The sequence below is a fragment of the Arctopsyche grandis genome, chromosome 9 (genome assembly GCF_051622035.1).
Source record: "Arctopsyche grandis isolate Sample6627 chromosome 9, ASM5162203v2, whole genome shotgun sequence".
NCBI lineage: Eukaryota > Metazoa > Arthropoda > Insecta > Trichoptera > Hydropsychidae > Arctopsyche > Arctopsyche grandis.
In genome coordinates this window covers 6,728,271-6,741,938 of record NC_135363.1, presented here as the reverse complement: position 1 = coordinate 6,741,938, position 13,668 = coordinate 6,728,271, and the positions used below count along the sequence as shown (strand labels likewise).

Sequence of the window (13,668 nt, the reverse complement as noted above, 5' to 3'; positions counted from 1 at the left end):
TTTATTTTATTTATTTATTTATTTATATATATTTTAGCTATCAAGCTAATTTAAAAAAAAATACATCTTAATTATTATACTTAACTCTAAAATTTATAATTAACTTATATGTACTGTCCCTCACAGAGGTGTCTCTTCGCACCTCGCAGGAATGCATCCATGTTTTTAGCAGACCTGACGCACTCAGGGAGGGCATTATACATGAGCACACCCCTGTGAAAAACACCCCCAGCCGTCTTATTCTTTCTTACTCTACTTACAACTAGTTTGTCCTTATTTCTAGTATAAAAACTATGTTTATCTCTATTCCTTATTATATAATCATCAAAATACTTAGGTAATAACTTATGATCTAACTTATAAACAAAAGACAATGTACTAATATTTAGACTAATTCTAATACTCATCCATCCTAATTCATCTAACATACTTCCAATACTCTTAAATCTACTCACATTAAAATAAAAATAATTGGGATAATTTTTCATTTCAACATTTTAACTTAATATTTATATACCTATACATACATATATTTATACACGTAATTACATACATATATTTATAAATATACTAGTGATGTGCTCGTTGATATTTTAACGCGTATTTTGGGAAAGGAATTGATACATGTACCACACTCGAGGCTATTGTCGCTAGCGGTTTTAGCATGCATAATCCTTGCGGTCAATTCGCTTAGCACGCTCGTCCGGCCATCCACGTACAAATAAGCATATTTATGCGTTCGTGTCAGTTTTCTCAGCGCAATCTCAATCAATTAAATACAATGTAAAGTTTACTATGGTGCCATTACAGTTGCCCTTAACGACGCCTACGGTTTTAACCTTAGACATATATAATTTTGTTGATTATAAATTTGAAATTATATTAAAATAGTAGATTGGTTGATTTGCCAATTTGATGAGGATTGTTTTAACAATGAAATCAATGAAAACTTGATAGGAAAGGATTTACTTGGATTCACATATACAAAGTCTCGCCAGCAGCACTACAGAAATACTCGGAATAAATTATTTTCAATCGAGGTCAAATTAGGGCTTAGACTCGGGAGCTCTCGATAGTTAGTATTAACGTAACAACCGAGCTATACTGCTAATTTATACATTCCTTCCGTTTTAATATATATTTACATACATACATATATTAAATTCATTATATTGCTATATATGTATATATGTACTATGTATAATATTTAGCCTTTTAACTTAATTGATCGTTCAATTTTGGTGATTCAGTACAGTGATGTTTATGTGTATTTTTACTATATAATATAACATCTTTTATTTAAAAATACATGTTTGTTTGTTTGTCCACAATGCAAATCTACAGTTTTTAATTTAGAAACATCAATTTTAGTATACTATCTTATGGTACTTTGACTCACAATGTACATAGACTACAAAAAATTCGCGAAAAGTCCTGTTTTTTAATTTATTTATTTTATAATTTTCACTCGCTTTAGAAACGACTTCCAATTCGACTTGTACATATTGAAGTGACGCTTTTATCAAAACATTTTTTTTGGCTGTAAAAAAGTTTTGCATTCAAATATGATATTTAGCGTTGTGCAATGAACACAATAGAATATGTATAGTGAAAGTATACTCCGAACACTTGGGTTATGTTTCCTTATATGAATCATCATTGCACCGTAAAATTATATATTGTAATAAAATTTACGGCTTTATTCCTTTATTATTATTACTGAGGATGTATTTTGTTTAAATTTTAATTTATTATTCTGTTTTTTTATTACTATGTATGGATACTATGACAACATGAATAGCTTTCGCCTTTCACATTCTACTACTACTTTTTTCTTCTGAAAAAAATATTATATTATACACGTATAGACTTCAATCGCGTAATTTATTACGTATCGCAGTTTTTATGTGCGTATTTGAAAATGTGAATTTTCCTAGAATTAAACAAGTGGAAAATTCTGGGAAAGCGTCGTCGGCTTCAATGAAAGACGTAACTGTTATAAGCGAAACTTTCATCGAGCGCAGGTCAAGATGACCTGTTTGAACTGCGCGTGCGTGCATCATCATCATCATCATCATAATCATCATCACGCCTCGTCACAGTTTATTAAAATTTCGTATGTAGATAAATAGAAGTGCCGATGACCCTTTTCACGGTGTCGTGTCTTGTTTGGTTTTTCTCGCGGGTTAAAGATTAATCAGTTTGAGAAAATCTTTCGAATGACGACACTGTCCCAATTCGACTTTTCATATTTGTAAACAAACAACGACAATGATAATTAATAATTAATGTTGCTATTTTAATTAGCATGCGCATTATTATCGAGTTGATTGAAAAAAACGCGTTTTTTTCAAGGAAATTTCGTTTGTTATCGAAAAGGTATAACGATCTTATCTGATGAATGACTTTGAATTATAATAAAGTTGGCAAACACAACAATGGGACTCTTTTGTTCGATATGTGACGAAACCCACTCGAAAATTTAATATATGAATATAAAATTTCTCTTCTGAATAGTGTCACAGGTGACACATTTGTTTTCGCTTTGCCAAAGCTGATGACAAAGTTATTCCTTTTTTTATTACGATAATATATCCATTGTGATTGAATTAAATGCTTTTTGTCCTTGCGTCAATGAAGAAAGTTCTGTATCTTGCCTACATATTAAATACAATATAAAAAGTGACACTTTTGTCTAAACAGTGCCAATGATAAAGAGAAAACTATTCAAGTTTTTTTTTGTATAATACGATTGTTCGATTTCCTTCACTCATTTTCAAAATGATTAATTCGGTCTGGGTTATAACAAGATTAGATTGCGTGTGTTGGTCTGTGCTGCAAAGCCTCGCTACTGTCAAGGGCAAGTTCATTAGGGCGTATAACATAACACAACTGTGATGGGATAGCTTTTGGAGGAATCTGACTCTAAGACCAGTGCCGTGAGCCCAAAGCCATTCAAAAAATTGAGACGAAATAAAAAAACAATCCTTTCACACCTAAAGGCGATAACCTGAAGTATAAGGGATCGTGGGATCGGTGACCTTTGGAACCGATCGTAAAAACTCGTGACTTATTTGTGTTTTTTATATAGAGATATATCTGTTTCACGTGTCGAGAACACTTTTCGACACGTGAGACCGTGTTTTCTTTCTTTTTCATTGGTTTTTGTATGATATTTTGTATGGAGAATTTTCAAAAGCGCAAAGAAAAACGCACACTCGACGCACCTTTGACGCGGCACGACCAATTGAATGTACGATTATCCTACCTTATCTTTCATCAGTGTAGAATACGCACAACTTCTTGAAATTACCCACTCATTTTCGTCTATGAATTTATATCTACATATATTTCCCATTGCTAACAGTGTTATATATTATACATATGTATGTATATGTTATATATAAATCAGTGGTTAACGTGCAATGCTTTCAACTGAGTGATGACGGGTTCAATCCCTGGCTCCGGTTCTGCTGGCCAGACCTTGGATATGTGACTCCAGGCCGATCGTTTCCTATCAGAGTTTGCCAATTTCTTTGATTCTATTGAAACTGTTCCACTAAATGGCAACCTTTCCTGTATCTTTCAAATTTAAGTTTATGGCATCTCGAATTTGCTGATTTATAAAATGCACAAATGTTTGTCAAATTTATTCTTAGATATCTCCATAAATTGATCCATAAATTGTTTATAATTAGCCAGGAAGATTTATTTGGGTTTGTCTGTAAGGCCTTCCTGGTATATATAACAAAATAAATAATCTATTTACTATATGTAGATATATGTATATATAAACATAAATCTTAAGGAATTCGTGACAAGATAAGACGCGACGCGACACACATTAGTTGAGTAAGGTTACACTAACAGTGACAATACGGATGTAACGCGATGTAAAATGACAGAAAACAAGTAACTTTCTACTGAGATAACAATTTGTGAATTGGACTTATTGTATTATTTTTATTTTCGTGCAACTTCTAACTAAGAAAGACAGACAATCATCATAATTTGCACGATGAAAATTATTCTCGAATTATTTTCGCAGATTTTTATCGATTTATATTATGTATATTCTTAGTCCTGCAAAATGGAAAGAAATGAGCACACATGAAAAAAGTTCCGTTTCGTTATGAAATATACATATATTATTTTGTGGAAGAAGGACACTGCATGTATGTACATATTTGGTTCAAATGACTAAACAAAATTTCTTTTGGAAAAGTGTACGGTCCTTATTCAAAGATGACACGTGCTACTTACTCCTCTCTTAAGTATTCCAAAAACAGAGAATTTTTGATTTAGAATCGATTAGACCTTTTTTGTGCTGTGTGCGTGGGTGTATATATTAATATGATACGTGTATGATCGAAACGGTGACACTTGTTGATTATGATTTATCGAATATACCTACTAGTGAATGTGTACGAATTGAGGTTGAATGTCACTTACATACATACATACATACGTACATATGCAGAAGCACGATGTGTTCTTTTTGCGGTTCGGTGTCAATTGTTAACGTGTGGTAATTTTCTCGTTTTCCGGTTAAAACTCAGAGATGCTAATAAATTCCGAGCGGACGAGCTCGGAATGCGAGTCGGTCAATTTGACCACTGTGTAAACGGCTCTCGTGCTTTTAGAATGTTAACGAACGTGTTTGTTCTGCTGGCGATGAAGAGGATCGAAATAATGTTAATGGGTCAATGGATCTTGTTTTCTTTCCATTTCTATCGTGTCGTAACAATGCCTTCCTCCCGCATTTTCTTTTTACTAATTAAAAGCACAATGCTAATTGCGCGTATGACAAGTGTTAATTGTTCTAGATTTTCATCGTACGAACTTAATAAGCAGTATCAATTAGACTCATTCATGCTGAGGAAAAGTTGAACTAGTGGTTACACCTTCCTACGCGTTAAGACTTTGTGTCTTAATCATCATCATCATTATCTACAGCCATTCATCATCCATTGCTGGATGAAGGATTCTCCAACACGCGTCCACTCGTCTCTGTTTTGCGCAACTCTCATCCATCTCACCCCATACATTTTCCTAATTTCGTCTACCCATCTTCTCTGCGGTCTTTCTTTTAGCCTTTTGCATTCTCTCGAGTACCATTCTAGCACTTTTTTGTCCACCTTTCGTCCATTCTTCTAGCCACGTGGCCCGCCCATTGCTATTTTAATCTCTTCACTCTATCCACTATATCCCTTATACACACTACCCTTATATATACTTATATCCCTTATATACACTTATATACCTTATATCTCTTATATACATATACTACCCTTGTCATACTTCTCACCCACGTATTCCGTTTCCTTTTTTTCCTCGTTATGCCGAGCATACAACGTTCCATATATATTTGAGTGCATTGGAATTTGTGTAGCTATATGGCTATCAATGTCCAAGTTTCACATCCATACGTCATCACTGGTAAAATACATTGATCGAAGATCTTTTTCTTCACGCAAAGTACCATTTTTTATTTAAAAAACGCATTCATTCGTTCAAATGCACTTTATTTCTTCTGGTCTTATTATAAATCTTCAAATATCGAATAGTGAGCTTTAAATTATTTAAATTATTTATATTATTAGATGAAGTTTTGGGAAAAATCCCGATATTATTGAAATCCTCATCTGGTACATCAAATATAATCAAATAAGTTGTAGATTTGAGACCCCCTACAGTGAATTTTTACCTGTCTTTACAACGTGCCATTGGAAGTGAGATATTTGTGCTGTATTTTAAGAAAAATTCCACACAGAATAGTACGGCACAGCATGCCTAGGTAGACTCCAGTTGGAAATGGGCGTAACCTCTTGTTATTTTTAATTCGTACGATCTTATTATTTCGATAAGTTTCTTCCACATTTCTTCAAATTTGAGAATCACATTATCAGTCACTGTCGAACCTATGTAAATTCAAGGAAAATATATCACCGCAAAGAAGATACCAGCAGGGAGCACTTCAGTTATTTTTTCACATTCAATTTTCAAAATCACTCGCCTTTCTGTCATTTAGTATGCTAACACGTTGTGCCGGATGATCACAACCATTTAAGACGCACCTTTTTATAAGTTTTTGAAATACAAATATAGTAAAGTCGCAGCATTTTCGATGTAGAAAATATTTTTATGTAATAGTTTTTCGTGTTAAGTCACGAATCATCAGATTAGCACTTTTGGGGTTTCACAGTGCTTGTCGAATATCTATTTCTAATATTACTGTGATATTTTAATTTATATTTTAGAATTGAAATATGCTTTTGAACTTTAATTTTAATATTATATTTGTAACAGAGGTGCTCATTGAGTCATTTTCTGTGCTTAAGATGAACCCTTTTTTGTACCTACCCAGCTATGTTTATTACATAGACAAGTCTTGTTTATTACATAGACAAGTAAAACACCCATATTAAGTAAATTAACTCAACGAAATACCTCAGATATAAAATTTGTTGCTGTGGATTTTGGATTATAGTTTCAATGAATGATTATTTTGTAGCTGAAATTTTGTGAATCTTTGTTCAAGAATGAATACGCTTAATTTGTGCAATACATTGTTTCTGATTTCAATCCTCTTTTATTAGTTGCTGACTTTCCAAAAGGCGAAATTAAACTGATTTTGAAAGACTTTGGTATTTTTTTTTTATATACTATGTGACTTGACTTTCTTATACATATATGTATGTATGTATATTTTTTTTGAGCATCTATTAGGGGTAGACACAAAGAGAACAAAAGTAAAAGAGCTCATTGATAGATAGTGACGGTCTTAGTTATAATTATCTAATCTGATGATTGGTTAATTACATATATGTAGTTGGCTTCTAGTTAAGCTTTGCATTGTTTCCTTTGTTACAATATTTTCTCTGTGTTATTTAAAAAGGACGCCATTATTAGTCCTATCTCGATCTCGAATGCATAATTTAATTAGAGCGAAAGTAATAAACAGGTTATCCGATATATGTATGTACATTCAAACATATGTACTTGATCCACTTTTACATAAAGTGACCCATATATTCATGGTAATATTACCGACTACGAACCAACTGCTTTGTATGAATTTTAAGAGCTAATTGAGCTTTTGTGTAACACTGATGTATTTGGAAATATCAGTACTTATTTATACCAAAATTTTGGAAAACTTGTTGTAATTTTATATATGTATACAAACTAGTACTTCTGCTGATGCTGAATGTTTTTATATACCTATAGCTCTTTTATCTTAACTTCAGAATGTTTAATAGATGCGTATAAATGCATGGGATGTACGTATACTTATGAATGTATATCCGTAGTGACCAGTCACAGCCCATATGAGATTTCATTGACTCAAATCGATTTTTCCATTGGATATTAAAAAAACGGACGATTCACATTCAATACGATCGTGGAGTGAAAACCCACGTGTGCCAATTGAATGGTGCAACTCTCCCGAGAAATCCGGCAATTGCCGGAACTCGACAAGACCATAACGGAAAAACCGGTCGGATCGACAATGTTCCGATATTGCAAAAGCCCCACCTCCCCCTTTCTCCCTCAGACTATGCGTTGATGTCTCTTTAAGAATGCACCGAGCACTTTTACATTTCATAATTTAACCAACATTTTTTTCATCATTGTTTCAGGCCCTGTTTCTAAGCACCGTCATCTTGAGTGTGACGGCCATCGAAAACAAGAAACCAAAGTCAATCAAAGAATTGGGAGAAGAAATACGAGACAGAAGAAACTTGGAGTATTCCTTGACGCTACCTCATTCACATGTTGCCTCATTTAGATCATTAGATAGGAGGATTACAAATGATGGTCAACCACGCAATTTGAACCTGTACCAAGGCAGGTCTGGATATGGAACCCTCAGAAGGTCAAGGCCATCCTTGCCTGCTCCTCCATATGCCGTTCAGATGGAACCCATGGTTCAATACTCGCAAAAGGATCCACTCTATGATGCGCACCGAGACAATTTAGAAGATGGTCTGTCTCGGAATGAAATCCAAGCCCAACCCAAAATACTTACAATTTCGGATCAGATACCTGAGAATAATTACGTATCTGGGAATGTGTATGCCCCTCATCATGGTGAGCTACCACCTCCAGGTCCACCGTACGGACCTGTTATTTTACCATACTACGAACATCCTGAGCCTATTATAGAGATTATTATTAAGGAATCCAACGAATCGTTGCCAGCCCCACCACTACTAGCACAGCCAGCTTATAGTCGTCCCAAAGAGCCAGTTCAAGTGTTCTATGTGAAGTACCAGCAGAACCCACACGGTGATGGTAAAGATGTGATTTACGACAAGCCGATTCCGGCTATAACTCCACCATCGAATCTAGAGGATGATCACCATTACGAGGAACACACTACTGTAGCGCCTGAGGGATTGACGTTACCTCCACCGCCCAGTACAACTCTCAGAGCCATTATAAGACCAGACTCTGAGCACTACCATAGCGACAGCGGAGTTAGAGTAACTTTCGGATCATCTTCTGAGGAACGCGGTTATAAATTCCACGACACGGCATTGCCAGAAGGTCACGAAGAATCGGCGCCTCACGTGGCAGTAGCTTTCCCACAATCACCACTGATACCCAAGAGTCCTATAGCTCCCACGCAATTCCAAAAGAGACAACAGGGGCCGATCAGAGACCAGCAGCCGACACCCACTCAATCCTTCCAACAGAACGTTAATTTCAAACAGAGTCAGCATCAGCATGCGCAACAGAGGATACAATTCCAAGCAAACAATCAGAGCCCGCATAACTTCCAACACCTACCCCTGCAGAATAGTCCTAGCCAACCGTTCAGACCTGTTCCAAATCAATTTTCACGACCTCCAACCGCACCACTGTTCAGTGGTCCTCCACAAGGTCCTCAAATAGCTCACGGTCCTCCAGTATCTCATGGCCCACCTCAAAGACCTCAAACTCCCTACAGACCTACTTCAAACTTCCAACAGCGTCCTGAACCGCCTCGTCATCAGCCTCCACCATTCAAGCAATTCTCACAAAGGCCGTTCCATCAAGGTCCTCAACCACAACAGTTCCAATTCAACGAACATGAATACCTACAAAAGAATTATCACACGATTACGACAGAGCAATTTGAACCACCGCGCGATCAACAACTTCCCAGTAGCAAACCGGCGCACAACTTCCGAGAACAACCCAGAGGTCCATCTCAACCACCATTACCTCTCAGTCAAGAAGAGTACAATAAACGTTATCAGGATCAATTGCAACACTATCAACACCAAGAGCAACGCAATCGTCCACGTCCTCCCCTACTTCCAACTCCAATATCCATTCCGAACGCTAAGTTTGAGCAGCAGAAGCAACATCAAAAAATTCAAACCCAGAATTTAGTATCAATTTCTCAGAATTTGAATCAAAATCAACATAGTGTGATCCATAATCATCAATCTCAGTACAATCAACCTCAAGTTAGACCACAGCCTCAACCTCAACCTCAACTTAGACCGCAGCCTTTGCCTCAACCTCAACCACCTCAACAAATTCAGCATTCGCCTCAACAAATTCACCGTCCACCACAACAAATTCAACATTCGCCTCAACAAATTCAACATTCACCTCAGCAAATTCAATATTCACCTCAGCAAATTCAACATTCATCTCAGCAAATTCAACATTCATCTCAGCAAATTCAACATTCATCTCAGCAAATTCAACATTCACCTCAACAAATTCAGAATTCGCTCCCTGGAGCTCAATTTATTCCACCCGGAGGTGAATTGATTGCTTCCATTCCGAAATATGAACAACACTTACTGATAACACCAGGCCCGATTCAAAATACTCAACAATCTCAAATAATCCAATCTCAAAGTTTGCCTCAAGCTAGTCCATTGATACAGGGACGTAATCCTATTGTTAATCAAGATTTCCAAAATCACGTTCAACAGCAGCAGCAACAACAACAACAACAATCTTCCGGACAAGATTTCCTTTCGGTATTCGAACAAAATCAACGAGAAATCATCCAGTTGCAAGAGAAGCTAAGGATAAGTGAAGAAGAGCAACACAAATTGCTGACTTTGACACAAAAGTCAACACAAACTTCGACTTTGTCACCGGTGCATCAAGTAAACATACAAAATGACCAATATTTCTTATTGAAAAATCAACAGCAAGTATCCGATAATAGACAAAATCAACACATACAAATTCAAGGTAGAAATCCAGACCAAACACCATACGTATCCCACAACACGAATAGACCTCCGCTGATATCTGCGGGTAAATCTCAAATTATTCCATCATCTACCCCATCTCAATACGTATCTTCAACTCCCAATAGTATAACAGAAAAACCAACCGAAAAGAAGTCGGAGAAAAAGAAGCCTGTAGAATTCGAGCTACCCGATGAGGTACCAGATGATTTGAGACAACAGTTGCTCTCTTCAGGAATATTGGAAAATGCTCAAATAAGTGTTTTGGATTATGACCAGGTTGGAGATATTCCTTTGGAATCGTTACCTCCAGAGCAATTGGCCAACTTCTACGGTGCAGGAGGTGGTCTTCAAATAGCTGGAAGCTCTCCGGTACGTGCAGTCGTAAAAACTTCTGGTGAAACAGTAGTTTCATCGTCGATCATTGATGATAGTGATGCCGAATCAGATCAAGACGAAGCTGGTTCGGAAAATATCAGAAGGTACGTCGATTCGTATGGAAAGAAAAAGGACGTAGAGATGAAAGTGGTTCATTTCGATCCCAACACGGTTAAAGGTTCAAAAGTAGCTGAAAAATACGTCCAGGAAGGTGCTAGGCAAGTTGAACCGGTATCATTACACGACCAAAAATACAACAGGTACTTGCCTTTGAAAGTTAGTGGAGCTCAGTTTCCATTACCAGATGTGCCTGAGTTGAAAGGTCGTAAAGTAACTTCCGTCGTAGTTCTTGCACCAGTAAATTATGACTTTTCAAAGGACAAAGAAGGTGGACGATCAGAAAGAGCAGCTTCCGATAAAATGAAAGGCGTCAACTTCATTGCTGGAGATGCTTTGAAACGATTAGTAAGGACTCCTACAATCGACAACTACAAAAAATGGCTTGAAAAAGAAAATAGCACTTCACCAGATCTTCAGTCTGTTGTTCTTCTTGTAACTGGGTAACTATGTATATTTGTACTTATGCTAAATAAAATACAGTTCAATTTGATCTATTATTAAAATCTTACTATTATTTTTTCAGAACAAACGATGATAAAGATGAGGATAAGGAGATATTCATGTATGACGTTGCAACCCAAACTGTCAGCAAGTTAAGCGGGGAACTGTCAACAGCCTTCGTCGAAGTAGCTGAAACTAACGCTCAAAGCAAGGATTTCGACCAGTTAACGTTAGCAGATTCCGGCATGGTAGAGTCATCGATAAAAGTTGTAGCAGAAACTAAAACCCAGCCACCAAAATCAGTTCCAAAAGAGACCAAACCAAACAATCACAAGCCAGTTTACTCCGAAGTCGATGCGAAAAAGCATATAGTAGTGGACAAAAGTAATAGTAGCAAACAAAAGACTGCAGATTACGGAAACAAAGTTGCGACATCTTCGACGACGGAGAGAAGTATCATCGCGAGAAAAACAATCGACGATAATTCTCACGAAGAAAGTAAACCAGTAAATCAAGTTTTAATCAGTTCAGGGTACAGTAGAATGAAAATGGGGAGGGCGCTCCAAACCGATACCAACTGACGTGTGAAATATTACGATACAAAAAATTATTTAAAAATCCTTTAGTTGTAATAAAAACTGTAAATATATGGTAAATGACTGATTTCTTAGAATGTGATGATGCTGCCAATGGGGGTTAATTAATTGTGGTGTATTAATGAGGCCATCTATGTAAAATATTTTTCAAGGCATGAATGATTGCGTGAACGACGAATATTTTGTAATAATTTTATTATTAAATATAACAAAATAAAGTAGCCATTTGTACTGAACTTTTATTCTGACTTTATATTTATTTCATATTCTTGGATTATTTCAGAATTTGCATATTTGTTTCAATTTCATCTAATTGTACATATCTACATACCTACATATATAATATTGTAATGAACTAATACAAAAATATTAATTTTTGATTAAGATGAGTAAGTATTAATTATTATATACTAGTGGTTTTACCCAGCTTCACTCGGTATTTGTAATACAAGCAGCCTAAACATGTCTAATATAATAGTAAACATTCATTTGTTTTTTATTAAATTTATTTGAATCGAATAAAAATAATATTCAACGATATCGATATCGTCGCCATAGAAACGATATTTTTGATGCTCCCACCCAAACCTTACATTCTTTAAGCCTTGCAAAGTCTCTTTGGATATTTTATATTTGAAGATATAATGGCGGTATTCTGTGTGTGTGTGTGTGACATATGTACCTCACAGTTAAAACACAGCAAAAAAAATATATGAATATAATACGAACATAATAACAGATCAAGAAGAAACTTCTATATATATATATATATATATATATATATATATATATATATATATATATATATATATATATATATATATATATATGTATATACTGTTTGCTACCAATGTTTTCCCTAGGGAAATTGTCTCGGAGCATTTAGCACCATCTATTGAAAATTTATTGTATTAATTAATTTTTCTATTGGTGTTTTATATTGTTTATATGTAGGTAGGTAGGGAGTTTTTATCATTTTTTTCATACTAAAAAATTAAATAAATTTAAAAGGTATGTATTTGAAAAAGATACGACTGCGTGCGGATCGAACACAGGACTGACACATTTCTTTTTTTTATTTATTTAACTTAATATGCCATAACCCATGCGATGATATTTCATCGGGCACAACACTAGTTATATATTATACAACAATGACAATCAAAATCATTAATTGAGCATGTTCAATATTAAAATCTTAATCTTATGTACAAAACGAAGATCGTTATGTGTATGTGTGTAATTCGTTTCTGATTAGCTGTCGTCAAAAATTATTTTTTTTCAATTCAAATAATTGAATGAATTTATTTAGTGAATGAACAAATTAATATTATGAATTATGCTAGTATTTAATTATTATGAAAACAATATAAAAAAATCATATATTTGTATATTGTGCAAGAATCATTGTTATTTATTTCAACAAGTAAAATACTTTCGTATGTTTAAATTAGCTATCACGTGTAAGAAATATTGCATGATCATAACAATCAGTGAACTGATTCATAATGTATTATCATAATATGAATACATATTCATAATTCAATCCCAATAATAAATGATTATATCACGTTGATTTATCATAATCAAAACAAATATGACAGTATTGATTCTCGATCGTAAAATGAACGAAACCCAGCAGTGATGGCATCATTAGAGGTAGGATAGCCAAGGTGCCACTCATTGTTCCATTGTTGTAAATCCTTTGTAAAAAAGGTTCGGCAAACCTTTAACAATGCATTTACAACATTTGAACAATACACGGCACCCTCTGGGTCCGGGCTTTAGTCATCATGCAACTACGACACGTGTCCTGAAGATAAAGACATCTGCACACGGCACGCATCGAGCCACAATGTATATAAACCAACGCACCAGCTCCACACGCCAGAGTCAACCTTTGGAGTTCAGCTTAACAACCATTG

At 35.2% G+C, this 13,668-nt stretch overlaps 1 protein-coding gene across 1 annotated transcript; it reads left to right on the top strand.

The window, feature by feature from the left end:
• The first annotated feature begins 7,435 nt into the window (after positions 1 to 7,435).
• On the top strand, positions 7,436 to 11,984 carry LOC143917247 (uncharacterized). Its single transcript, XM_077438732.1, has 3 exons — positions 7,436 to 7,501; positions 7,644 to 11,146; positions 11,230 to 11,984. The coding sequence occupies exons 1-3, from the start codon at positions 7,436 to 7,438 to the stop codon at positions 11,726 to 11,728; spliced, it is 4,068 nt and encodes a 1,355-aa protein (XP_077294858.1). The 3' UTR covers positions 11,729 to 11,984.
• The last annotated feature ends 1,684 nt before the right edge of the window (positions 11,985 to 13,668 follow it).

What these genes read in the sequence shown, in the direction of transcription:
- LOC143917247 (XM_077438732.1), top strand. Translation starts at nt 7,436, where the DNA reads ATGGTGCAACTCTCCCGAGAAATCCGGCAATTGCCGGAACTCGACAAG. An exon ending in AGACCATAACGGAAAAACCG is followed by an intron (nt 7,502 to 7,643) that starts GTCGGATCGACA and finishes TCATTGTTTCAG; the next exon opens with GCCCTGTTTCTAAGCACCGT. An exon ending in GTTGTTCTTCTTGTAACTGG is followed by an intron (nt 11,147 to 11,229) that starts GTAACTATGTAT and finishes TTATTTTTTCAG; the next exon opens with AACAAACGATGATAAAGATG.